The following is a 25,090-nucleotide window of genomic DNA, read 5'->3' on the forward strand; positions in this document are numbered from 1 at the left end:
GTAATCCCAAACAGGTGGGTGTGGAGGTGAGGGAGAGGGCTGCTGGGTAGGAGAGTGGAGCCCCAAGAACCAGCAGGGGGAGATGTTCCTCCTACTGTGAGACTCACTCATTCCTTTGGAACTTAGGCAACGTACCAGGAATGTGGCAGGGCCCTTCCATTCCGGAAGAATGGTTCCGGGAGTGGGGCGGGAACAGAACCTAAAGGTCACTCAATATCCACTCCCTGGAACTGACCTCTTTTTCATGCATCCAAATTGCTTTGCTTTCCTTTGAGAGGCAAATACACCTGCTATGCATCTCAGGCATTAAATCATTTCCTAGTTAATGTTTATTGAAAATCCCAGCTTTCCTGTTCTGAGAAATGCTTACTGTGAAAGTATGCGGTGTAAGTAGTTTCTTAATTAAAGTAGCTTATATTGAGACTATGTCAGCACTGTACTAATAAAAGCCCATTAGCCTAGGTATTAAGAGGAGTCATCTGATTTCTTTGCAATAACAAATAAAAAAAAAGGAAGGAGGGACTGGAGGTGGGAAAGAAGCTAAGAAGTAGTTATTTTATTTTCCACTTATGGAAGGTCAAATCCCATTATAAGAAAAATACAGCTGACATTTCCATTAAAGCAGGTTGGAGAGCACAAAACAAACGAAATACTGGGTGTGGGCAAGAGAGAATATTTGTCTGCTTCTGTATGCCAGGAAAAATGCACCATTAACACAAGTTGACGGGGCTCCTGATTGGTGCTTCTCTCAAGTAGGGAGAACTAGAAGCAACTGAATTCTACAGAAAATACTAGGAACCTTCTTTGTGCAAAGCACCATATCAGGTGCTGGGCATACAAAAAATGCTGAGGAAAAAAGTGGCCCTGGAGTAAGGGATTCTGGGTTCAGATCCTGCTGTAATGCTTACTATCTGTGTGACCCTGTACAATTTACTCCACCTCCCTTTTATAATACTCCACCTCCCATTTATCTTATTTATAAAATGAGAGGGTCCATGTTTCTTTTCAGTTCTTAGTCCGTGAGCTTAAGGAAATTCAGAATTTTAACAAATAGGAGGGAGGAGCAGAAGAGATTTTACCTGAACCTGGTCTTGAAAGAAATCAAGGACTCTTAAGAGGCAGACATAAGAGGAGGAAGTACACTTTAAGAAAGGCTTTGCAAATAGTCACATGAGATTGGAGAATAGTAGATTAGTGTATCATGACCATTGTATCGGAAGAAGAAAAATCTGAAGTTTGGAAAGGTTGGCTGGGGCCAGACTATGAAGCCCTTTCATTGCCAGTATGAAGATTTTATTTTATCTTAGATACAGTAGAGTTAATAAGGATTCTTGAACAGGGAAGTGAAATGGTCAGACTTGTGTTTTAGGAATACTAATTCAGCAGCTGTATGGAAGAGTAGGAGATAGAACAGAGGCTATAACAGCTGAGAGGAGATGAAGACTTAAACCAGGCTAGGAATAGGTCATAGAAGAGAAAACATGAAGGAGCTGTTGGAATCAGACATAGAAGTTGAAACCTATTCGAACTGGAACCAAGCTGTTAGTAGCTTGCAGAAGTTATGGCCTGGGATAGAGGAAAGTTTGAATTGTATAGTGAATCAGTAGTAGCATGTGAAAGAAGAGGAACCTCCCCCCCCCCCCCCCCCCCCCCCCCCCCCCCCCCCAAAAAAAAAAGCACATTTGTAGCAATCATGAAATCATGTGACAGCATTTTGTTCCTTTCAAAACAGTCTCCCTGGAAAAATTTACATTTATTCCAATGAAGGTCCTAGGCTCAAAACACATGCGATATGCCCGCTGTAGGACTGCCTTCAGGGCCAGCCACATCATAACCTCAGAAAAAAGTTAGTTTCCTTATTCTTGTGATTATGCTTTACCTTAAACCCCAAATGATACCACTAATTGTAATAGCTCATCTTATTCAGCTGACTTGTTTCTGAATGCCTTGTGTTTTTCTCCCAAATATACCATCACTGAGGGTACATACAAGCATGTCACAGGTTCGTAGAATAATTCACATTGGGGTGGGGGAATCACACATGTGCATGCATACATGTGAGTATGTATAAAAGTTCACCTGGTCTCCCCAGGAGCCTTTAAGAACAAAAACTATCTTATCCTGCTTCTATATCTCCTAAAACATCTATTACAGCCACTTGTTGAAAGACTGATCAGATGTATGAATGAAGGGTTTGACTAACACAATCACTGACAAAGCAATCAGTATTTCTAATTTTTACAAGATTAGCTAGTTAAAGCTGTGAATTCTTCCCACTTATCTATGAAACAATTTGAAATTATATAAATTAATCTTAACTGCTCACACTCTTCACCTAAAGTTCCAACTTCTGTCCATTTACCTCAGGGAAGTTCAAGGCAGAAAGAAAGGTGCCATTCATGTCAATATATTTATGTGGTTTAAAAAAAAAAAAAAAAGCCAGAAACAAACAGGCACCTATTGACTAGGAAAGACTGAACTATTATAGTATTGAATGTAATGGAATACTGTTTTTTCTGCAAGAAATATTTAAGTATGAGGGATTGAAAGAAACATGAAAGAACTACGAATTGATGCAGTGCTCATCTCAGAAAATAAATGAAAGAAAGTATTTCTCAGAATATAAATGAAAAAATGCACCCCCTTGCTTCCTTTAGAGTGAAGAATATTGCCTCTGATGGTTGACATTTTAACTTCATTTATAACAAAGAATTCAAGATGGAGGGGGTTATACTAATAAATTATCACCCAAAGAGGTAAATAATAATAAAAAATTTAATAAAAAAACATTCAAGTAGATCACCTGAAAACTCACTTGCTGCTCTTGGGCCAGACCAGCTTCTTTAGGCTGTGCAGGCAGGCACTTATTTACTAAGTGTGACCTCTGCCAACATGCTCTGAAGAGAACTGTTTGTGTATACTAAAAGGTGGGGGATGGTGGTGGAAGGTGAGAGCTGGAATTGCATGAGAGTCATAGGTCTCAGTTTGCTTCCTTGGGACAGTTTCCTATTGTCCCTCTCTCCCCTCCCCCCCAAAAAAAGAAACTTGAAAATTTATGTACTCAATCAAGGCAGCAGAGACAAGCCATCAGAATTCAGCCGAAATCTCTACTTTAACCAAAATGACTCAAGCATTCTCTTCACTTAAGATTTGCAACACTCCCTTTGTTCTGAGTCATTTCACTTGGCTAAACAAGACATTCGTCATTCAGCAGCTGGAGCTTTTTTTGAATCCATTACAGCTTTGAGATAATGGAGTATTATTTACCATTGAACTGAGCCCATGCCTTGAGAGAAGGCATGTGTTTATGCTGATAGGGAGTCAGGCAAATGTGTAGGGAAAATATATGTTGGGGGAAGGGAAGAGAAGAGAGAGAGAGAGGGCAAACAGCATTCCACTTTGCACTGCTGGATTTTTTTAGCAGGTACTGGCCACACTATTGTCTTTCTCCTTTCAAATTCTATCCCATGATAGAATTAGATAGAAATAGGCAAGAAGCCTATTTCTTATATACTCTCTCAGAATGTACCTTTCCTAAACTAAATCAAAGTTCATTAGTCTAGAAAATTACAGATCTCTCAAATTTCATTCTTGTGGATGATCACAAAAATCACAGAATTTTATCAAGTTGGAAAGGACTTTAGAGGTCAAGTAACCTAAGCTCTGAACCTAGGTGAGAATTCTTTTTATCCCTGACAGGTCATCTCTATACCAGGGGTGTCAAATTCAAAAGGAGCCAGATCCCTTGGCTGCCTATTAGCTTAGAAAACCACAAATTAGCATCATCTGTGTTTTATTGTAATTTCATTTATTTGTTAACCATTTTTTCACTTATATTTTAATTTGGCCAGATTTGGGAGTTTTGGTGGGCTGTATGGGCAAGTTAGACTTTGACTTTGGTCTTTGAGTTCTTCTAGTGACGAGGAGCTCATTTGACTGTTGGGCTATTAGAAAATTCTTTATATTGACCCCAGATCTACCCCTGTAATTTGAGTGTGAGGCATTTGGGGTTGACTTGCCAGGGTCACACACTAGGAAATATTAAGTATCTGAGGCTAGATTTGAACTCAGGTCCTCCTGACCTCAGGGCTGGTGCTCTATCCACTGCATCATCTAGTTGCTCCTATCTCTCTGTAACTCTTTGGTGCTATACACATCTATTTTTCCACAAAATCCCTTTGAATACTTGAAAGTGCTCCCTAACCTAAGTCTTCTGTTCTTCAAACTAAGCATCCCTAGTTCCTCTGTTTGTCATATCATGGTTTTCAGACCCCTCATGTTCCCAGAGACTTTCCTCTGGATACGTTTATTTGTCTATCAGTCAATTAACAAGTTTTTATTAAGTGTCTCCTCTCCTATATTAATGTGTAGCATTAGGCTACATAGGAAAAAAACCCCACTATCACAATAGTCCTCAAGGAACTCAGGGAAATTAGATATACTCAAAAAATATATATACAAACAACACATACATATAAAAGAAATGTTCTTTGGTCAACAGCACATCAAATGAGTATGAATGAGCAGTGTGATGGTAAGGTTTTCTAGCTCAGAACTTCTTTTTTGTTAGTAGTAGTTTACTTTACCAAATACATATAAAGGTAGTTTTCAACATTCATTTTCACAAGACATTGTGTTCCAATTTGTCTCCCTCCCTCCCCAAGACAGCAAGCAATCTGTTGTAGATTAAATATGTGCAATCCTTTTAAATATATTCCTCTATTTGTCACTTTTTTCTCCTTGCAACCCCTTTTCTCCCGAGATATTTTTACATGACCCCAGGTATAAGGGTCTATAAAACAGATATACAAACCAAAGATTTACTAATAATAAATCACAATTTTGCAACCCCCACATTCAATTATGAGATCCCAGATGGGGCTACAAACCACGGTTTAAGAAACTGGGGTCTATCATACTTTATCAGAGGTCAGGGTACTCTTTGCACCTTGGATCATTGAAGTTTTACTTCTTCCCACTATAATGGGGAGCTGACAATATTTTGTTTCCATTTGCTCATAAGTCACTTAACTTTGCTGTCATAATGGAAGAGAAAGCAGGCCCAAGGGTCTTGTATTGGTCAGAATGGCCGTGTGTTGACTTAACATGATGAGCAGTGTAGAACAGAACACTGACCCAGAGACTCTCCACCTGCTGATCTTATCTAAACATCACTAGCCACAGACATGCTTGTTAATCAAAAGTACTAGATATATGAGCAAAGGGTAATTTGTGAGCTTGGTTATGTATGGTTATTCCCAAGAGAGGATTGACAACTCTAGTTTTCTATAGATATTCTTTTCTCTTTCGGTTTTCCACACGTCACTGAATCGTCACCTGTATCTAGCCCCTAAGCTGTGAATATACTCAACTAAGGCTCTGTACTCTTTCTACACTATAAATTTTCTCTTGGCAACCTCCATAGGTCCAAAGATCATCTCTATTCAGATAACTCCCAGCTCTCCTACCCAAGTTCCAATCCCATGGCACAAACTGCCTATCAGAAATTTTTAAATGAATGGCTGTATTTGAAACTCAATGTGTCCAAAACCTGCTCCTTTTCCAAACTTGCCTATTTTTGTTAAAGACACTACCATTATTCTTGACCTCAGGTTCATCTTCTCTCTATCCAGTCATTCTTTCTCACCACTCATATCTTTTCCAAGTTTTATCATTTCTACCTCTACAATATTTTCGGTCTCCATTTTCTTCACTGATATAGCCTTCAACCTAAGTGATTGTAATAGCTCCTAATTGGTCTGCCTTTCTCAAGTTGCTCTCTACTTCCCTCTTCTGAACAGCTTCCAAACTAGAAAACTTGAAGCATAAATTTGACTATTCCTCTCTTTTATTTAAGAAATCCTGATGTCTCCCTATTACCTCAATGATGCAAGCTCCTTTGTTGTTTAAAGCCCTACACAATCTAGCTCCAACTTACTTGGCTCATTTTACAATTCACCTCTACTGCTTTTGCTGTACTTCATGCATGATAGTCCAACTCCCAATTCCAAGCTTTTGGACTGGCTATCTCCCCTTCATTGAGTGTTAGCTCTTCTCGCATTTCTACTTATTTGAACACCTAGCTATTCTACAGGCTTCATTCAAGTGCCACATTCACCACAATTCCTACTCCCCACCTCTAGCTGTTAGCAGCCTCCTTGAAATGGCTTTGAATTTAAACTTTACAAAATTATGTATACATTTATTTTATCCACTCCAATAAAATGTAAGTCCCTCAAAGGTAAGGACTGCTATGTATTTGTCTCTGCATCTTTAAGAGAGGGACTGGCACAAATGAATGTGTTTGATGGTGGCAAAAAATATTTTAAAAATAAATTTGACTCAGTCAGTTCTCTATGTTTGACAAAAAAGGTCTTCATCAGAGAAATTTGTTTCAAAATTCTTTTCACAATTACTATCGCTAATTGTATGTCTCTCTTGTTTATTCTATTCTCTCTTTCCCTTCATCCTGTCCTTTCTCAAAAGTATTTTGCTTTTAACCATACCTCCCCCAATATCCTCTCCATCATCCTCTCCCTTTCTCATATCTCCTTCCCCCTCCTACTATCAGTTTGGAAGCTGTAGGTAGGAAAGAGAATAACTGGAGAAAAAAAGACTACTTAAATTATAGAACTTTTTCAATACAGAGAGAACAAGTGGGGAAAATGTTGTGGAGGTAGAAATGATAAGACTTGGCAAATAGTTACATATGGGGTCCCCATAAGGGACTTGGATTCCTACTGTCTTTTATGGGCGTAGTTGTCAATATCTATTCGGCTGGGGATTCCCCAGGGCAGAAAGCTATTGAGTATTCCTTTTTCCCCCCTATTTTGTGCTGGCTTTCCCCTAGAAATGGAGTTAAGTAACATCCATCTCCTTTTGTGTAACCACTAATAGCTCTCTCCAACAACAAAGCACATAGGATGATACGAGTTAGCAAGCTTGGCCAGTGAGATTTTCCATATTGTGGGTGACTTGCACTCATGAAGATCTAACTCTACAGGCTGTATCACTATTTCCCTTTCTTGCTTTTGCTCTTTGCCTCATTTGCTTTTCCTTAGGTGCCCCAACACCTATTTAGGCAAATAATCTGAAGTTACTTTTTGCACCACTAGATGGGGACTCTGCATAGTCCAAGAAAGACAAAAAAACCCCAATGACTTTCTAGTATTTCTGGGAACTGACTTTTAAGTTGATAAGGGATACCGGCAAAGACAAAATGCAAAGTGGTCAAGTGCTACTTAACGGCCAGTTGTGCCCGTATTATAGGTCCTATAAACAACAAAAAAGAAACTTTACAAACTCTTACTTTCGAGATTAATTTGCCCTTCCAAACGTAGACTCTTTAGTGTAAGCTACAGCTCACTGACAGCCATGGCCTGTCTCATGTCGGTAGGTTTATTATGCCATAGGTTTAGGTTGGCTCAGTACCAAGCTTCATCCTTTGGGCTGTTTTTTTGTTGTTCAATGGTTTCAGCCGTGTCTGACTCTCATGATCATTTGGTGTTTTCTTGGCAAACATTTGGAGTGGTCTGCCATTTTCTTTTCGGGCTCATTTTACAGATGAGGAAACTGAGGGAATAGTGACTTGCTCCAGTCATCAAACTAGTAAGATTCTGAAGCCATATTTGATCTCAGGAAAAATGAGTCTTTCTGATTACAGATACTCAGGACTTTAAACACTATGCCAGCTAGTTGCCCTTTGGGCTAGTATCCTTTACCTACTGTACATTCTCAGTCTGAATTCCATATGCTCATTAGTCTACTATACTGCCATGGTTTTCCTTTTTTGACCATTACACACTTGAATTGTTCCTGGTCCTTGGCCCGATCCCTGAATTCTACCACCTGTCTAACCCTTTGCTATTAGTTGTCACTACTGCTAATGTATTCTCCTAATTCATCCAACTGGCTCTGATTTATAGTAAGACCGTGTCAAATTGTTGCTGTTTACTATGCCAGATTTTTCTAGGCCTAGTTAATGGTTTTCCCTTCTTTTATAAGGATTGAATTTTATAAGAACAGAAGAATTACATGATTTTCCCCTGTCACTGACAGACTTTAAAGACTAAACACACACATAATGCTCTTGTAATGTTAAGCTTTTTTGGAAGAAACCAAGTGATACCCACACTTTTACTTTGTAGTTGAGCAGGGATAACCTTAGTAACACTGTGGAACAAAAACTCAGGCAGGTCTGACCAAAAGAGAAAGGTTTTGAGTCCAGGCTCAGAGAAAAACTACCTATTTGCTTTCACAAACCCAACCCTGCTAAATTTAGAGAGGGCCGCAAGTGCCAGAAGATTAGCTACCAGATAACAACATTTTGGCTCACAGCAATATACAAAGACCCTCCACCAAGGCACTGTAATCAACATTAGGAGTGCCTGCACTGATGAAACTGCAGACCTTTTGAAATATTGGATCCAGATGATAAGTGGGTGAGCCACCAAGATGAATATCAGTTTACGCCAATTATACTTTTTCTCTCTCCTAAAGAAAAACAAAAAAATGAGCCAAAAGGGTAAAAGGGCAGTATTAGTCTTGGTTCTGCCAAATATTAAGTGCTAAAAGGTTGTTCCTGAGAGTTTTAAAAATTAGGTTAATAATAATAATGCACATTTATATAGCTGACAAAATGCTTTACAAATATTATCTGTGATTATGCATGAATTTCTGTTTCTGAAATAATACCTAAGCACCCATTTTAAACCATCATGATCCTCATCTGGCTCCCTTATGGGATCTAGGAATTACCTTCTGGGAATTCTGGGCCCAGGACAATGTTCTAACAGCCTCCTATAATAGAAGACAAATTCGATTCTTCTTGGCATAAGAGAAACTATTATCTTTAGGTAATCTTGTAACTTCTGAAATATCCTGTACAAGCTCTCTGGCTTCAAACGAGAGAAATTCACCCTCTTGTCCTTTTACAAAATTTTAGAAAAAGCTCTGCTCTCAGGCCAAAGTGGCCTCTCTGTTAGGGACACAGGACAGTTACATTAGATTTTTGTTCACAAAAGAAAAAAAGATAGTGATTCTGAACATGTTGAGCCCTACTGTGCTTCACATAGTGTTCTGCACACAGTAGGCAGTCAGCTTAGTGATTGGCTAATGAATATATGGAAATACCAGTCCTCCTGTTAATGGCACAGTTAGTGGCTGAGATAATGAACTAAAGTCTAGATGCATGATCTTTGGCTGCAGAGGAAATAAAGGGTATTCTGTACAGCCCAGGGGGGCGCCAGGCAGCTGAAGGCTGCATATGTGCCAGCTGGGTTAAGACACAAATTTTCTAAATTGCCTGCTTTTGGCCGACAGATGTTGCCATTCGTCCAGTGTATGAGCTTGTAACTTGCAAAGTGGACAGGAGGGAATTTTGGGGACTGCCAACTTTGAAACAAGCAGGGAGCAGGAAAGACAGCAAAGGGATTTAGTTTGTTTTAATTTACTGCTTGGTTTTCACACCCTGTCTACCCTAGAATGGCACAGCATGTACAGAAGCTGCCACATGTGGCCCAAAGGCTCACCTGCAGCACCAGCGCTTGCCCCTGGCAAGACAGCTCTGTCCAATGGTGGCAGCTCCGGTTGCTCTCGGAGGGAGGGGCCATTAAGCCCAACTGGCGTCATTGTGATTTACAAGTGCATAACTCCAGCTTATAGTGGTGTGCATTTGGCTATGTCAGCCGCCTCACTTTCCCAACAGCATTACAAGGAAAAACCCTGACTTTATTAAGTACAGCCAGTCAGAAAACAGTCACCTTCTGGCCCAATTTAAGGCAGAAGACATCTAATTAGGCTGAGTACTCTGGGGAAACCATCTTGAGAACCCATTCCTGGGCGAGTTAATATGACTACCTGCTAACTATTTATTTTCTCTTTAAGGCCAAGTTTTCCCATCTGTAACACAGCTACAGTAAAGCTGGCCATTTTACAGAGAAGGAGCTGGCTAAGCAGTGGTTTAGGGGCTTGGGAACTGATTTTTTTTTTTTCAAATATCTCAATAAATAGATTTCAGTATAATTAGTTTCCTTTACAAATCTATATATTTTTGTTCCTTTAAAAACATTGTTCTGAAAATAGGCTTCGCCAGATTGCCAAAGCACAAAAAACTCCATTAAGGACCCCCTGTTGTAAAGTTTTTGACACAGGGGAGAAAAGTGCTGGGGAAAGAAGTACTATAATGTCTACATCTAGCCACCCAAGTGTAAGTTTAATTTGAAATTAAATGAATGGTTGTTGCCCATCCAGAGAAAGGGATACAAAGTGGAAGCAGATGAAGAGCTGTTTCACAGCTGTTATTATTAGAGTCAAAAGATTTGCTGAGTCTTTACTCAATAGTGGGTGATGTGTGTTCTTTAGTTAGCTATGTTGGTTTTTCTCTTACTGAGGGTCTATTTAAAGTCTTTTCAGAATGGTAGAGCTTGTAAGAGTGTACAATCCAATAGAGTAGCCTTCAAGAATCCAGGATGATTGCTATGCTACAAGGAAGCTTCAGAACAGGTCTTTGTGAAGAATTAAAGTTTTTAGAAAAGCAATAAACTTTAATTTGATTTTCGGTATTTTAAATGTGAGATCTTTGTTGATCAAAGAGCATACATGGCTTTAGAAGACCTGCATCATATTAATTTAGATATTGTCACTATAAATAAAACCAGCAGAATGAAATTGCAACAAAATAATACTCCTTGGAAAGATAATGAAAAGAGAGTTGGCTGAGAGGGTTTTGGTATATTCTTGTAGGCAACAAGAAACATTATTGCATGGGATATTGTGTATCCTTATGTGTTGCGGTTTTGATGATAAACATTTAATAAAAGAGAACCATGAAAACAACTACAGACTGTTCAACTACATCCACTGATGAAGAAGAAAGTAAGAAGCTCTTTGAAGCACTTGATAACCTTTTAAACAATGTATATGCCAGGTTAGTGAATTCAAAGGCATAGAAAGGTAAGAGAAATACATGGGATGGCATAGTTCAGGAAAAAAAAAAAAAGGAATGAGAGACTTGTAGAACACAGAGGAGCTTCATACCTCTGATGCTTTCTTTGAAAAAAGAATTGATGATCCTTAGATATAGATAATATCAAGTGATACCACAAAGAACAAAAAAGATGAAATTCCACTTCCTAGCTATGTGACCCTGGGCAAGTCACTGAACACCAATTGTCTTAGCAAAAAAATCAAAAAATGAAATTCCAATCAAAAGGAAGACTTGGTATTAATGTAGGAATTCTTTCTGAGTCAGTTCTCATCAACTTGTCAAAGCCAAGAGCAAAATTAGTTTTTAAAAGAGTGATAATGAGTAAAAGATATGGTGCACAATTGACAAAACTCAACTTTAAGCTGCTTAAACAAGAATTGAAAATAAAAAATTATAAATGGACAACAGAAACAATACAGACAATGGCTATAAGTTTTGATGACATGTTCTCACAATAAAGAGATCAGAGGAGCTCAAAAAGTGCTTTAGTCAGCAAATGTCTGATATACTTGCCAAATGGAAGAGAGATGGAAACCAAATGCAACACTAGGTCAGAATATAAATTAGTTTATAAGATCTTACACACACAAAAATATATGGACACATGAAAAATGCTGTTTCAAAACAACAAGCAGTAAAGGGTAGAAATTCAAAGAAATCTTGGCGAGATATCCAACTAAGTAAGGTCATCCAAAAGCATTCCAGAAAGAAAATGGAGAGACCACAAAAAGAAGAAAAATGGAGATTTGTAAAAAGTGTAAAACAAAATTCCCCATTTTAACAAAATGATCTCCCCCCAATCAAAGATGCTGAAACCACTATAGTTGAACAACCCAGATCCAGTGATACTGGAAAGTAGAATAGGCTCAAAGGAGAATCAAGCCAGAAAAAGTAGCCAGATTGGACAAAATATAGAGGAGATCTATTGTGAAGGCAAGACAATTATAAGGGTGCTGAAGGAGAAGATACTAGCCAAGAATACCTTAATACAAAAAAGGCAGCTGAGAATATTTATCTGGCTTGCATTAGTAGAGAGAATTATTCCCTAACTTAGATGCCCATTCTGCTTTCTATATAGAGTCCTTGAAAATCAATTCTATGTAAATAGAGGACATCCTCAATGAAGGCATTAACAGAGCATAAGAAAGACTTTTGTAAGCTATATTAAATAAAGAATTACATTTACACCAACTCAAAGATATTAGGAATATAATATCCCATTATGCTTCTTGTTTGATCATGAAAAAACATTCAATTTGGTAAAACAGCACCTCACAGACTCCATTACAACAAAGTGTCTCATCTATGCATTAAAATCATTTAAGATTCCTTGGAAGAGGGCATAATAATAGAAATAGTTCCTGTTCAACAATCCTTTTACAACAAATATCAGGGAAGTCATAAAAAAAATGCTCTCTAAAGGTATTAGCCACTACGAGGGAGAAATCAAGTGCAGAGTTCAAGTCAAAGGGGGTTCCTGATGAGGTCCTTCAGATGGTTCTATTTCTGGATGACACGTTGAATACATCAACACTCAGCATCCTGGGAGAGATCTGTAATCATTCAAAAGAGTTTGGCTTTTCCACCCACCATGTCAAGTCTGACCAACAGTATGTATATACAGATGGACAATGATGTGGACCCATAAATGAATAGGAAGAGGTAGAGAGTGGGCTAGATTTTGGCAACGAAATTGCAAAGCTGCTTTACTGGCCAGATTATGGACAAGTCTTTATCACTCTCTTAGTTCAGGCTTCTTGTTGGGGTGACATGAGATACTCACAGGTCATCGAACAGTTAATAAATGAAGGTTTATTTAGCCCCAATGACGCAAGGATATGCAACAAAGATGCAATGTCAGTTGTTATGTTGGGACTCTTTATCTCCATATGGAAAGGTGACTTCAACAGAGCAAATTCTCATTTTACATGGTCTTTCAGGATACATTAAGTCTAAAGGGTCCTGACCCTATATGGGTGGGACCTTCTTTGTCCCTAGATGCCAATAAAGCCACATCCATACAGCCAGCAATGACCACTCTGAAGCTGTGTGAAGGGAGGCAGTTTGAGGCTTGCCCCAACCCCGAGTCAAAAAAATCCTTGTTTTGTTAATTTTTGGGACCTAACTTATGTTGGAGGAAGCAAGCAGGACCCTGAGTCAATCATAGTTTCTCATGAAAGTAAAGACCTGTCTTTTCAATATTAACATTTGATTGGTATTTCATGGCAGCAAGACATGGAATATTAGCTTATTATGAAGAATTAATGTTGAATATCACATGGGCATGGACAAGTGCGTGCTGAGTGGCAGAAAACTGCAATATATAAGAACTCTGAAAAAGCACAAGAATAAAAGATGTCACTAAGGAATTGTAAGAAAACAAACTAGGCTGGTCAGTAGCAAGTGTGAAGTATAGGAAGTAGAAGACCAGAGTGATCCATTGATAATCCTTGCAATGCCAGGAGAAATAAAGGAGGATCTTTGGTATTTTGGGTGGAACTTTGGGTTTAACTTTTGGGAGGATGTGAACAAAAATAGCACTGGACAGCAGGCATAAATGAGTAGCAATCTGCACTATGAAATGAATCTCCTGAATAAATGAGAGGCTTTTTCAAGTAGGTGATAGGAAGCTAAGGAACTGAAACTTCAGATAAAAACTCAGCATGGCCCTTATTTTAACAGCATAGTCATGTACTTCTACCCAAAGCATGAGCCCAGAGTAAAAAAAAACTCAATTTTCTTGTATCATAAAAAACAGAATGAATTCGGAGAACTGTGAGAAAATCTGTAGGAACTGATACAAGACCAGTAGAGTAACATACTACAACATTCATACTACAACAGAAGAAACACATCATTAATGAGCATCTAAATGCAGATTAAATGTAATTACCACACTTATTCTCAGAGGATAGATGATGAAACATGGTTCCCTCCTTTTATTAAGGAGGTTGGGGAACCACAGGCACAGAAGGTGGCATGTGTGGTCATGTGCATATGTAAGGATAGCTTTATTGGTTGATTTTCCCTTAACAGTGGTGGTTTATTTTTTATTTTTTTGGAGAGGGGGTAAGGGAAGATACAAAGAAGAGTTCTAAGATAGGTGAGGAAATGTCAGGAAATGGATATTTAAAAATGGGGGATCCAATAAGTTTTTTAAAAATGTAATTAATAATATGGTGATTACTTTTTTCCCCCCCAAACCACTAAGACTTATGTGACTTGTATTTTCTTATGTTCTTATGCAGATCATCTCACCTCTTTACTACATAACACAAGCACTTGTTTCTTCTTACGTACCAGTAATTTTGTGAAGAACAGACATATAAGAGTATCTCCTCAGGAATGCTTTGAATATATCAAAGCTGTATGCACCTCTGCCTTGTCCCTTATGTGGCTAGAACTCCTTTGTATCATACACACACACAACCAGGTGGCCATAATCTGTGCTCTTTGGAAGATTAAAACCACTTAATCACACCTCAGTCCTTTGATTCAGCAATAAACTGAAAAGCCTCTGAATCATTCTCAATCATATGATTATGGAATGGAATACATACTTTTAAAGACAATTCTGATCCTCATTCAAATTCTGTGTATTCCTTTATGCCTTTCTCCCCAGATGCTAATAACTTCTCCTTTCAAGTTGCCTTCATATACTCTGTTTATATCTTGTTGTATCTTTCCCATTAGCATGGAAATTCCTTGAAGGGAATGATTATCTTTTGCCTTTTTTATTATCGAGGTGCTAGCTGGTGAAATGGATGGACTAGCCAGCCTAGAGTCAGGAAGCCTCATATTTGTGAGTTCATATCTGGCCTCAAATACTTATTAGCTGTGTGACCCTGGCCGAGTCACTTAACCTTGTCTGACTCATGTTCCACATCTGCAAAACCACTCTAATACCTCTGCCAAGAAAACTTCAAATGGATTAGGACACGACTGAACAACAACCAAAGCTGGCTCCAACTAAGTGCTTAATAAATGCTTTTTTGACTGACTGGCTGCATGTGCTGGCACGTTACGTAATCCTGTAGTGATCTAAACAACTCTGTATCACCAAATATCAGGAAAGGTGCCATCTTGAATTAGCAGAAAATTCTTCAACTGGGAATTTGTTGTATTACTTAAACCCCAAGATCCAGTCAACAGCCTTTCTTTCTGTTATAACCCCAGTAATATCTTTCTTAAAGGGCACATGATATGTAAAGGTGGAACACAAAGATGTTTCAGAATCTGTATTGCTATTGAGGCGACACAAGTTGCCCTCTTGAGCTAGTGCTATGTGAAGACTCACCCAGCTGCTCCTTGATCTGGGACCTTTAAGAAGTCCAGGCTTTCAAGCTGCTGAGAAACTCGGTCAGAGCCAGTCGATTGTTGTCGAGGTAAGGGTGGACGTGTCATAGATGTATAAAGGCCTTTCTGATTGGACCTTGTATTTCCAGGAGCCTGGGGATGGGGGACAAACTGGGAGGTTTTGATGACTCCATTTTGATGATATCCTAGACAGAAAATGGAAGGAGAGAGAGGAGAAAATACTGCTTTGTTTTTCTGAACTGAATTAATACAGCTTATCACTCTTTCTTGAAGTCTCTAAAGAACATTCCATAACTTTCAAACATTTACATCCAACTTTCAGCTGTGCATTTTAAAGGTTTAATAAAAATCAGGTAGTTACCATCTTTTCACTGACTCCATAAAAGCAGTCAAATAAGGTGGTACTAAGAATTGGAATAGGAGGGAGCCTGGGCAGACTAACTGCCTGGGCTGGATAGCAACTGCAGCTGTTTGGTGTGTGTGTACTGATGTGGCCAAAAGGGAAAAAAATACATGGCTGTTTCCTAAGAGGGCTGGCCAAAAAATAGGCAGGCAAGTAGGCCACTGTCTAGCTAGCAGGCCACACAATTCCTCCTGAGGCCAGATTCCAAATTTTCTTTAGAGGACACTTTTTTTAAAAATGAGCTTGATGCATGCAGTGGTAAATACCCTCTGGTTAAATCCATTGGGATTGGGAAAACTCTAAGCCAAATCAAGTTAGTTGTCAAAAAGATCAAATTTCAACCCTATGTGATTTCTTCTCCTTGAGCCAATGCCAGTCTGCCTTTCTTGGTCTCTTTCCCATAGACAAAAAGGGTCAGTGTTATTCTGCACTTGGGCCTCTTCTGATGCCAGCTTCCTGCTTCGGGGTGAAGAAGAAACAAGGGGGCAGTCTTAGGCTGGGCTGACTTGGGTTTCATTCCTTCTTAAGCAAATTTATATGCAAGCCAGGAGAAAAATACACTTTGGTTCTCACATGATGCTTAAGGAGATGTAGTCTTGGCTGAGTCATCCACTTACAATTGGAAAGTCACTTCTGTTTCCTTTCTGTAAAAACTTGGTCGGGGGAGGTTGGGCTAGACAAGATCTTACTCAGGTCCCTTCCAGCTTGAACAATGTAGGAATCTCCGTTCAGTTTCCTACTTTTCACCATCTTTGGGAAAGCCTCTATTTTAAGTAGTGACAGGTCCCACTATGCACAGGACAAAAGGAGGCAGGAACCCAATCTCTCACACTCAAGACTCAAAATTCAACAGTGTATGTTGAAAACTCCAATGTGATATGGGATGCTGGAGCAGGGGACTGAAGCAATCTGTTAATTACTTGTCCTAGAAAACTCTAATAAAAGGCTACATTCACCTGTCTGGGATGATGAGTGAAATCTTACCCTGAAGGAGCTGGTAAGATGACCCTTTTAGCCTTGAAATCCAAAACCCTCCAATTCTCAAAAGTCCTTGTACATTTTAAAACAAGTTTTAAAAAACTAAATAAAAAAATATAAATTTTTGCTGAATTTTTATTTTGGGAGAGGGAGGTTTATGGTATCTTATCCAGGGCCGTCTCCAGTCATCCTGATCTAAATCTGGCCACTGGACCCAGATGGTTTTGGAGGGGAAATAATTTCACAGCATTCAGTTTCAATTATAAAATGAAGTGTTAATGCTGAATAGGAATAAAAATAGGAAAAGGCCCAGACAGATAGTGGATTCTTTTCAAATATTAACCAGATTCTTTAAAGAAAAGAGTCTCAATTTATTTTGCAATTGCAGCATATTGATTTTTTTATTTCTTAAGAAATGAAAAAAAACAAAACATTTGGTTATTAAATCCCCAAAAGCCTCTAAAAATTCTGACTCTCACTTTTAAACCCTGGACTTTGGAGGGTAGTGGAAGGTTGTAGTACTCTAGGTAATGTCTGACCAAGAAGGACATTTTCCTCACTTCTCATTAGGGCTTGTAAACCACTAGTAAGTTATAAATGAAATCCTGGTCAACTTTTCTTATGATAAAGAAAGCATCCTATGTCTTAATAGTTGAGTAGGAAAATGAATGAATGTAATGAATGAGGACTTCCTTCCATTATAATTGATGGAAGAATGTTTTCCTTCAGTTAGGTAATGAAATGTAAATAGTTAATTCAGCTATAGAATTCAAATGCTACCCAAGTGGTCAGTGAAGTCATAACTTTCGAGATTCTGTGTTCTTAATTGTTCCAAACCGAGTCCCAGACGCAGTAAATGCTTTAAGTGTATTTACGGATAGTTTCATTCACTAATAGGCTTTGCAGATATAACAAGTAAATTCACATTTATTGGGATTAACTCAAGAAACAATGTTTAAGTAGAAGAACCAGGTCTACTTACCTGGAGGTGGGGGAGCAGCTCTCATGGGGTAGTTCGGATTCTGATGACTACTGGAATAACCTCTATGTTGGGTAACACTCCTTCTGGTGGGGCCTAAAAATCAACATAAGATACAGCATGAAGACAGCTAATGAGGATAGAAGGTAGAGATAGTGGGGTGTTTCCCCCTGTTTTATTTGATTTTCAGAAAGAAACACCCAGAAGAATTTGAGACCAAAATCCCAAATGGTTTTGCAGAAGACAAAGGAAGGATGTATTAATAGCGCCATATTACTAGATACAAAGGCCATGGAATCCTAGCTCTGCTACTTATGAAAGATGTGATCTCCAACAAATCCTTTAATCTCTTTGGGCCTTTGTTGCATCCTTTGTAAAATAGGAAGACTGGACTCCATGACCACAGGGATCCCTTTCAGCTTGGAATCTATGACACTGTATGTCTAAGATATATAGGGCTACAATTCCACAAAGGTGGAAACAGTGGGCATTATTAACAGACTAGAGGTGTACAAGAAAATGAACTGAGCCATATTTCTCTAATTACCATTTTCTGGCAAATGGTTCATTTGTATTACCCTTGTTCTTAGATAGTACTGTGTGCTTTGTCTTTGTTTGAATTAAATTGTTGCAGTACCAAAAAATGGAGTATGCAATTTAGTGTGTAAAAGAGAGGTTTCTGATGCCAAAGTATTTATACAAAAGTTTTCTTTTATATTCTAGGAATTCTAGTATTCTTTTTTTAAAAAATTAAACTGGTTGTAGCATTAGACAATAGAAGATAAGACTGAAATGTAAACAGAAGCCCGGTGAGCAACCTTGAAGACCAAAATGATTGGAAGGCTCTTTGTAGAAGAGAACAATTGGATTCACTCCTGTGACCATCAGAAAGCATTCTTGCATACCCACTCACTGATGGAACTCTTTGGTGATGGTCTGAGGGATCCTCTTCTCAAGCCTCTTGTTATCTTTCAATAAAATTTAAAATTTATTTTTAGGGAGACTTTAACAATATACTTTTTTTGTTATTCTGGACTTGACAAACATCAGAGAACATGCACATTTTTATATATAAAGTACAGATAACAAAAATTGGATATGAAATCTCTAGTACATTTCACTTGCTTTTAAAAAGTGTGTGTGTGTGTGTGTGTTTGCAACATGGCTAATGTGGAAATGTTTTACATGACTTCATATGTACAATGTATATCACATTTCTTGTCTTCTCAATGGGTGATGGTGAGAACAGGTTGCAAAGAATTCAGAACTGAAAACAAAAAAAACTTAATAAAAAGTATATGATATCCAACATATTAGTTTCAAATTTGTCTTGCTTGTTTTTGTCTCCCATTGAAGTTCCTTCTCTTATATTGCATTTTTTTAAAAAAAGCACCTTACTGCCTTAAGACAGATGACATCAACAGAAAAAATTACTTACAATGGAATAAAAGTATTCTTCTGGGAACCTAGACTAGATTACATTGTGGGAAATAGCTAACATGTGTGCTTTTTGAAATGAGCTCACATTATTATTTTTGTGGAGATGAGATTTAACTTCTGTGAAATAGAATAAAATACAAGACAATAAAATCCTGAACAAAAAATTATTGGATGTTGATCAGCAGGATTTGACCAGGAGGAAATGACTAGGAGAGTCAGGTTGGGGATACATTTCAAGTGAAATAAAGATTAGGAGGTAAGTATGAATACTGTATCTGAGGGAGGAAGGCAGCTTGGTTATAGAGCAGAGAATATGTTTGGAAGAGCTTCAGGAAATAAAATGGCCATAAAATTACAGTAGAGAGGATGGTACACTGATGAGAAGAAGACGTAGAGGTTTAAACCACAGTGATTATATGTTTTAATCCCACTTCAGATAGGATCACTCCAATTTGAGGTGGAATATTGTAACAATAGCACAAAACTCATGAGTTCAAATTCTTATTCTTGACAGTGAGCAAGTAACAAATTCTCTGCATCTCAGTTTTCCCATATAATAACATGGAGATGATAAAACATACTTTAAATGGTTTTTGTGAGTCTCAGATTAGATAGTATATGTAAAACATTTATGCAAACTTTAAAACAATATACAAGTACTATTAATATTATTACTCAGGACTCTATGAATAGTGAATATTACTTATAAAAATACAAACATATTTTAAGGAAAGATTTCTTTTAGCAATAGAGACAGAATGATTTTGAGATCTGCATCTCATATAGGACAATATCCAGGAAAGCTATAACTTTTTGGATACAGGAGGGCTTTTCCTAAGAGATTCAGGTTTAAGAGTGTATGTAAGTGAAGGAAAGGCAATAACTTGATGGGCTCTTGCAAGGAAAACATTTTCAGGAAGTGATGTAACATGAAGGTCAAAGGCAGGAATGTGACAACCTCACAAAGTAATATTTGAAGCATCTGGTCCAGAGGACTTGAAAAATTCTGAGGATTTCAAAAGCTCAATTAGTGTGGGGGATCCTGTGACAAGCTTGGGCTTGATACATAGCACAATTGGTGAAACTAATGGAAAGATTAGGTAAAAAGAAAACGGGTAGGGCTAACCAAATGATAACTCATTCATGTGGCTAATTAATAGTGTGTACTATACTGAGGCAACTCTTACGCAGGGTGAAGAATGTTGAAGTATCACCTTGGACAGCAATGATAATGATGTGACATGGTGTTTTAAAATTTGTAAAGCCCCTTGGATATGATATCATTTGATCCTCGGGACAAGACTATAATATTAGAACTTCAGGTATCATTGCAATCCTATTTTATTGATGAGGAAATTGAGGCACAGAATGGTTAACATCTACCTCAAGGTAGCCTAATAGTGCCATGTGTGGGTTTTGAACCCCTATCTTTTTGACCAAGACCAAACGTGAGCCACTGTACTTGCCTAGTTATGGAATCATGAATTGTCAGCTTGAAATGCCCTGAAGTCCAAACCCTTCAAAAACATGACTTGGCCAGGGTTACACAGCTGTTAAGTATCTGAGGTAGGATTTGAGCCTCAGGTCTTCCCAATCCAGTTTTCCAGTCCATAGAATGGTTATAATGAGAATAATTCAGATAGTTGAATCATATTCTATGGCATATACATAATGTTTCTTAAATCTTAAAGCACTTTATATAAGTATGGCATTACTATTGTGCTGGGTACAATATACTTATCAGATTAGTCTAAGAAAACATATGTGCAGTTTATAGTTTTCTTGGGTCAGCATGAAATATGTACATTTTGGAAAATCTACTCAAATGTATGCAACATGAAAATCCTGAATAAGAAGCTGATTTCATTAGGTCCCTCTTGGTTCTATGGTATATTCTAGACATCAAAGACAGAAGAATAGTATGAGAGAACTGAGCAGGGAGAGAGAAGGAAACCATCCCTCCTACTTCTTGCTCAGCAAGGGGGAAGGAAAATCACACTTACGGGAATTCTTAGGTAGCCCTGGTCCGATGCTGACCTGCAGCACTTTGTTACTGGGTTTGAGAATGGCGAGGTCCCCAGAGCCTTGGTGGAACTGCACCTGTCGTGAGCCTCCTGCACTCCATGGGCCCCAGTTCTCCTTTTTCAACTTCAGTTCAAGCCTGTGACAAGTACATTATAAAAATGGGATAAATGACTGAGAAGAGAAGCAGTGTAACATTGTAGCTAACATGAGAATCAGGAAGACCTGCCTTGCTTTCAAGTCCAGCATCAGACTGGAATTCCCCTGGAAAGTTCTTTGGGCAAGTCACAGAACACTGGCCAGTCTTTAATGGGAAGAGAGTATTTTCCTGAAGTTCCACACACCAGTGAAATGACAAATAACACAGAGACGATGAACAACAAGAACTGGGAAGCCCTGTCTGTCCTTGCTGAGAAGTAAAGTTAGCAAGGACTGCAGGGGGTAGCCTGACGCTCCTGAAGGCTTGGCCAGCACTAGTGTTTGTTCAGTGCCAAAGGTAGAGATATTCTAGCTCCGGTCCTTTGGATTCTGGTTTCTGCCCGAGTGAAAAATGAATAGGGGCAAAGGAAGAGATGCCAGCATGAATCTGTCTGAGCTACTCGAGTGAAAATAATTCAGCCGGCTCTGGTACTGGCGTATTCACTATTAGTGTATTAGCTAACTGATAGGAGGTTTTCCTTGCTGCAGACACATTGTGTGATGTGCATGGGCCCTTCTTTCTTTCCCATCACTAGAAATGGAGCCTATACACTGGTGGCAGGGGATACAACAAACATATTCAAGTACAAAAGGATAATATACTTAGAACTGGGAAGGACTTTAGAGGCTGAGCATAAGTGACTGGCCAGGTTGTTATAGCTACTAAATGTCTGAGGCACTTCTTGAATCCAGTCCTGGCATTCTATCCATGTGCCATGGAGCTGGAGCTCACTTTATTAGAAGCTTCCACATTCTATTCAAGGTGAGGATTAGCCCCCTTGAAGCACAATCATCCTGATCACCTTGGATGCTCCAGAAATGCACATCACTTTAATTTAACAGCATTTGTTAAACACCTACTATGGGTAGGATGGAACACCAGTCCTGGAGTACAGGATCTGCGTGCAAGATCTGAGTGCAAATCTGTGATTTTGGCTAAGTCACTCTATCCCTATTTATCTCAGTGCTTCATCTGTAAAATGGAGATACACTGGAGGAGGAAATGACAACTAGTTGAGGATCTTTGCCAAGAAGACCCCATGGATTCTATCATATATATATATATATATATATATATATATATAGTATCATATATAGTATTGTTGGACATAACTAAATGGCTAAATAGTAATACTAGATAAGGTAGAAACATTGTGGTATAATACGTAAAGAGCCAGAATCAAAGCTAGGAAGACTTGGATTCAGGTCCTGCCTTTAACACTACTTGACTTGAATACACAATAAGTCATTCTCAATGCCCAAAGCAGCTCTATTAAGACTGTAAATTGGGATCTGCCTCTCCTAGCTGAGGAAAGAAATGGATGCTGCCCCAGGAAAATCCCAGAAGAAGAATAATTTTGAAATAAACAGTGAAGAGGAAGAGAGGGGAGGGACATTACTTTCCTTGAGGGACAATGAACATCTCCATAAAAAACCCAAGTTTGACAAAGAATCAAGATGGGCAACTGTGATGGCTGGGAAGACAGATAGAAAAGAATGCGAAGAAAACTAAACTGAACCTATTTGTTAGTTTTACAAATGAAGAAAAGAAAAAATAGAAGAATTTTATGATGATGAGGTACAGCGACAATATCTGATCTAAAATGAAACATTCCTTCAGATTCAAACAGTGGTTCTTTTGAAAAGCTATTGAAATAACCATTACACAGGGGTGACAAGTGCCATTTTTATAATATTGTGTTGGAATAGTAAGGGATTCTTATTGTTATTAGAAGGGATAGGGTATCCTATGTTGGAAGGTATAGACTTATGGAACCTCCAAGTTGGAAGAAACTTCAGGAGCCATTATCTAATTCTAATCTCACCCAAAAGGAACTCCCATATTAACATGCATCATAAGAACTGGTCATTCTGCCTGGAGAGGATGCCCTTATTGATGGCACAAAATGTTGCACTAGCTAATACTAGTTTTATTGGAGATGGAAAATTGCCAGTATCTAAAACCTTTATAGAAAACAAATTAGTGATTTGTCCAATGGACATTTATTTCATTGGTTAACCCAGGATAGTATGGTGCAGATGACACTACAGGTGTTAAACCCTAACTTGAAAAAAAAACACCTTGTGTTTGTTCAATGAATCTGAGGACTGATCTACTAGTACAATTCATGCCAAATGGTTGAATATATTTTTTAATGTGCATAAAAAAAAAAAATTGGTGAACATCTTGCTTAAAAATAAACACATACTTTTAAAAAGGAAAAAAAAAAAAGACTAAATTGGGGTAGCTAAGTGGTAAAATGGATAGACCAGTGGTCCTAGAATCAAGGAGCCAAGTTCAAATCTGGCCTCAGAATTACAGGGTTTTGTGACCCTGGGCAAGTCATCTATAAGTAGATGTGCATAGAGATGGGAATTAACCTCATGAGACCTAATGAGATCACTGAGGAAGATGGTAGGGAAAGAAGTGAGATGCTGACCTCAACCAGTGGGCATTGTCTCAGAGTCTCAGGGCATTCAAACATCTGAGCCTTCTACTGTAGGGATAAAGTTATCACAGTAGAGGCTGAAGAAACAAAGATATTTTATGGAAGCAGGGGCTTAGATCATTATACCATAGATAAGCCAACTTGGTTGGCCACCCCTCTTTCTGTTAACATGACAAAGAATCTACACTCAGGAAGCTTAGATTTTAATAGGAACAAGATCATATACAGTAATAATTAAGCTACAAGGGAGCATCAGAAGAATTCAAAGGAGAAGTTCAGGGAAAATGTAATGAGAAGTCACAATTATCTGTGAGGAAAGGGATTATGGAAACTTCCATGGACAGAGGATGAAGGGATGGGTTGCTGAGTTGGGCCATAAAGTGCTTTTCTTCAATGTATGGAGATTGGGGAGTGAGAATGAGTCCCCCTCACACTTGGGGAATAGAGGAGAGTTACAGAGATGCAAAAGGGTAGTATGAGAATAGGACTGGTTAATCAATCGACAAGGATTCATTAAATACTTATTGTGTCAGGTATTGTGCTGGGGATGCAAAGATGCAAAAAAACTTATTCCGTGCTCTTAAGAGATGTTATGTTATATTAGGGAAAGAGCCCATGACCAGAGAAACAAACAGAAAGTAAACTGGGCAGGAGGTTGATGCTAATAGCCAGCAGGATTTGGAAAGGCCTCCTATAATAAATAGGTGGTAAGCTGAGTTTTTAAGGAAATTTGGAATTTTAAGGGTAGAGGTGAAGAGGGAGGTCATTCTGAACATGGAGTACATGTTGTACAAAGGCAAAGATTGTGAAGATGGCATATTGGCATGAGACCGATCTATGTGAACCATAGAGTACATGGAAGGAGTAATGTACAATCAGCACAGGAAGATGGGCTGTGAAAGCAACTGCCCAAAGTATATAGTTTATTCTAGAAGTATTAGGGAGCCATTGAAGCTTTCTGAGTAGAAGTTATCAGAGTTTAACCTGTTGGCTTTAGGAATATCACTTTGGCAGTTATATAAATTGGCATGGGGAGAGCAATCTACTCCCCAAACAGGAAACAGGGAAACCAAATAGGTAGGAATAATAATAATTCCTGAAAGAGATGATAAACTAAGGGGGAAAATCTCAACTAAGAGATTGGTATGGATATTTAACATATATTGGTCAACCTGCCATCTAGGGGAGGGGATGGGGGGAAGGAGAGGAAAAATTGGAACAAAAGGTTTGGCAATTGTCAATGCTGTAAAATTCCCCATGCATATAACTTGTAAATAAAAAAGCTATAATAAAAAAAAAAGAGAGAGATTGGTATG

General features: G+C 38.4%; 1 protein-coding gene across 2 annotated transcripts in view; it reads right to left on the bottom strand.

Moving 5' to 3' along the window:
- Positions 1-25,090, bottom strand: part of MYO1E (myosin IE) — a 224,827-nt gene that overhangs the window by 5,341 nt on the left and 194,396 nt on the right. For both annotated transcript variants that reach the window (XM_031955285.1, XM_012543770.3), the window contains 3 exons: positions 21,108-21,265; positions 17,668-17,760; positions 15,285-15,489 (listed from right to left, as the gene is read on the bottom strand). In XM_031955285.1, the coding sequence (XP_031811145.1) occupies positions 15,285-15,489; positions 17,668-17,760; positions 21,108-21,265 (456 nt within the window). The remainder of the gene's footprint in view (positions 1-15,284; positions 15,490-17,667; positions 17,761-21,107; positions 21,266-25,090) is intronic.

Source organism: Sarcophilus harrisii, chromosome 2 (assembly GCF_902635505.1).
Source record: "Sarcophilus harrisii chromosome 2, mSarHar1.11, whole genome shotgun sequence".
NCBI classification, from domain to species: Eukaryota; Metazoa; Chordata; class Mammalia; order Dasyuromorphia; family Dasyuridae; genus Sarcophilus; species Sarcophilus harrisii.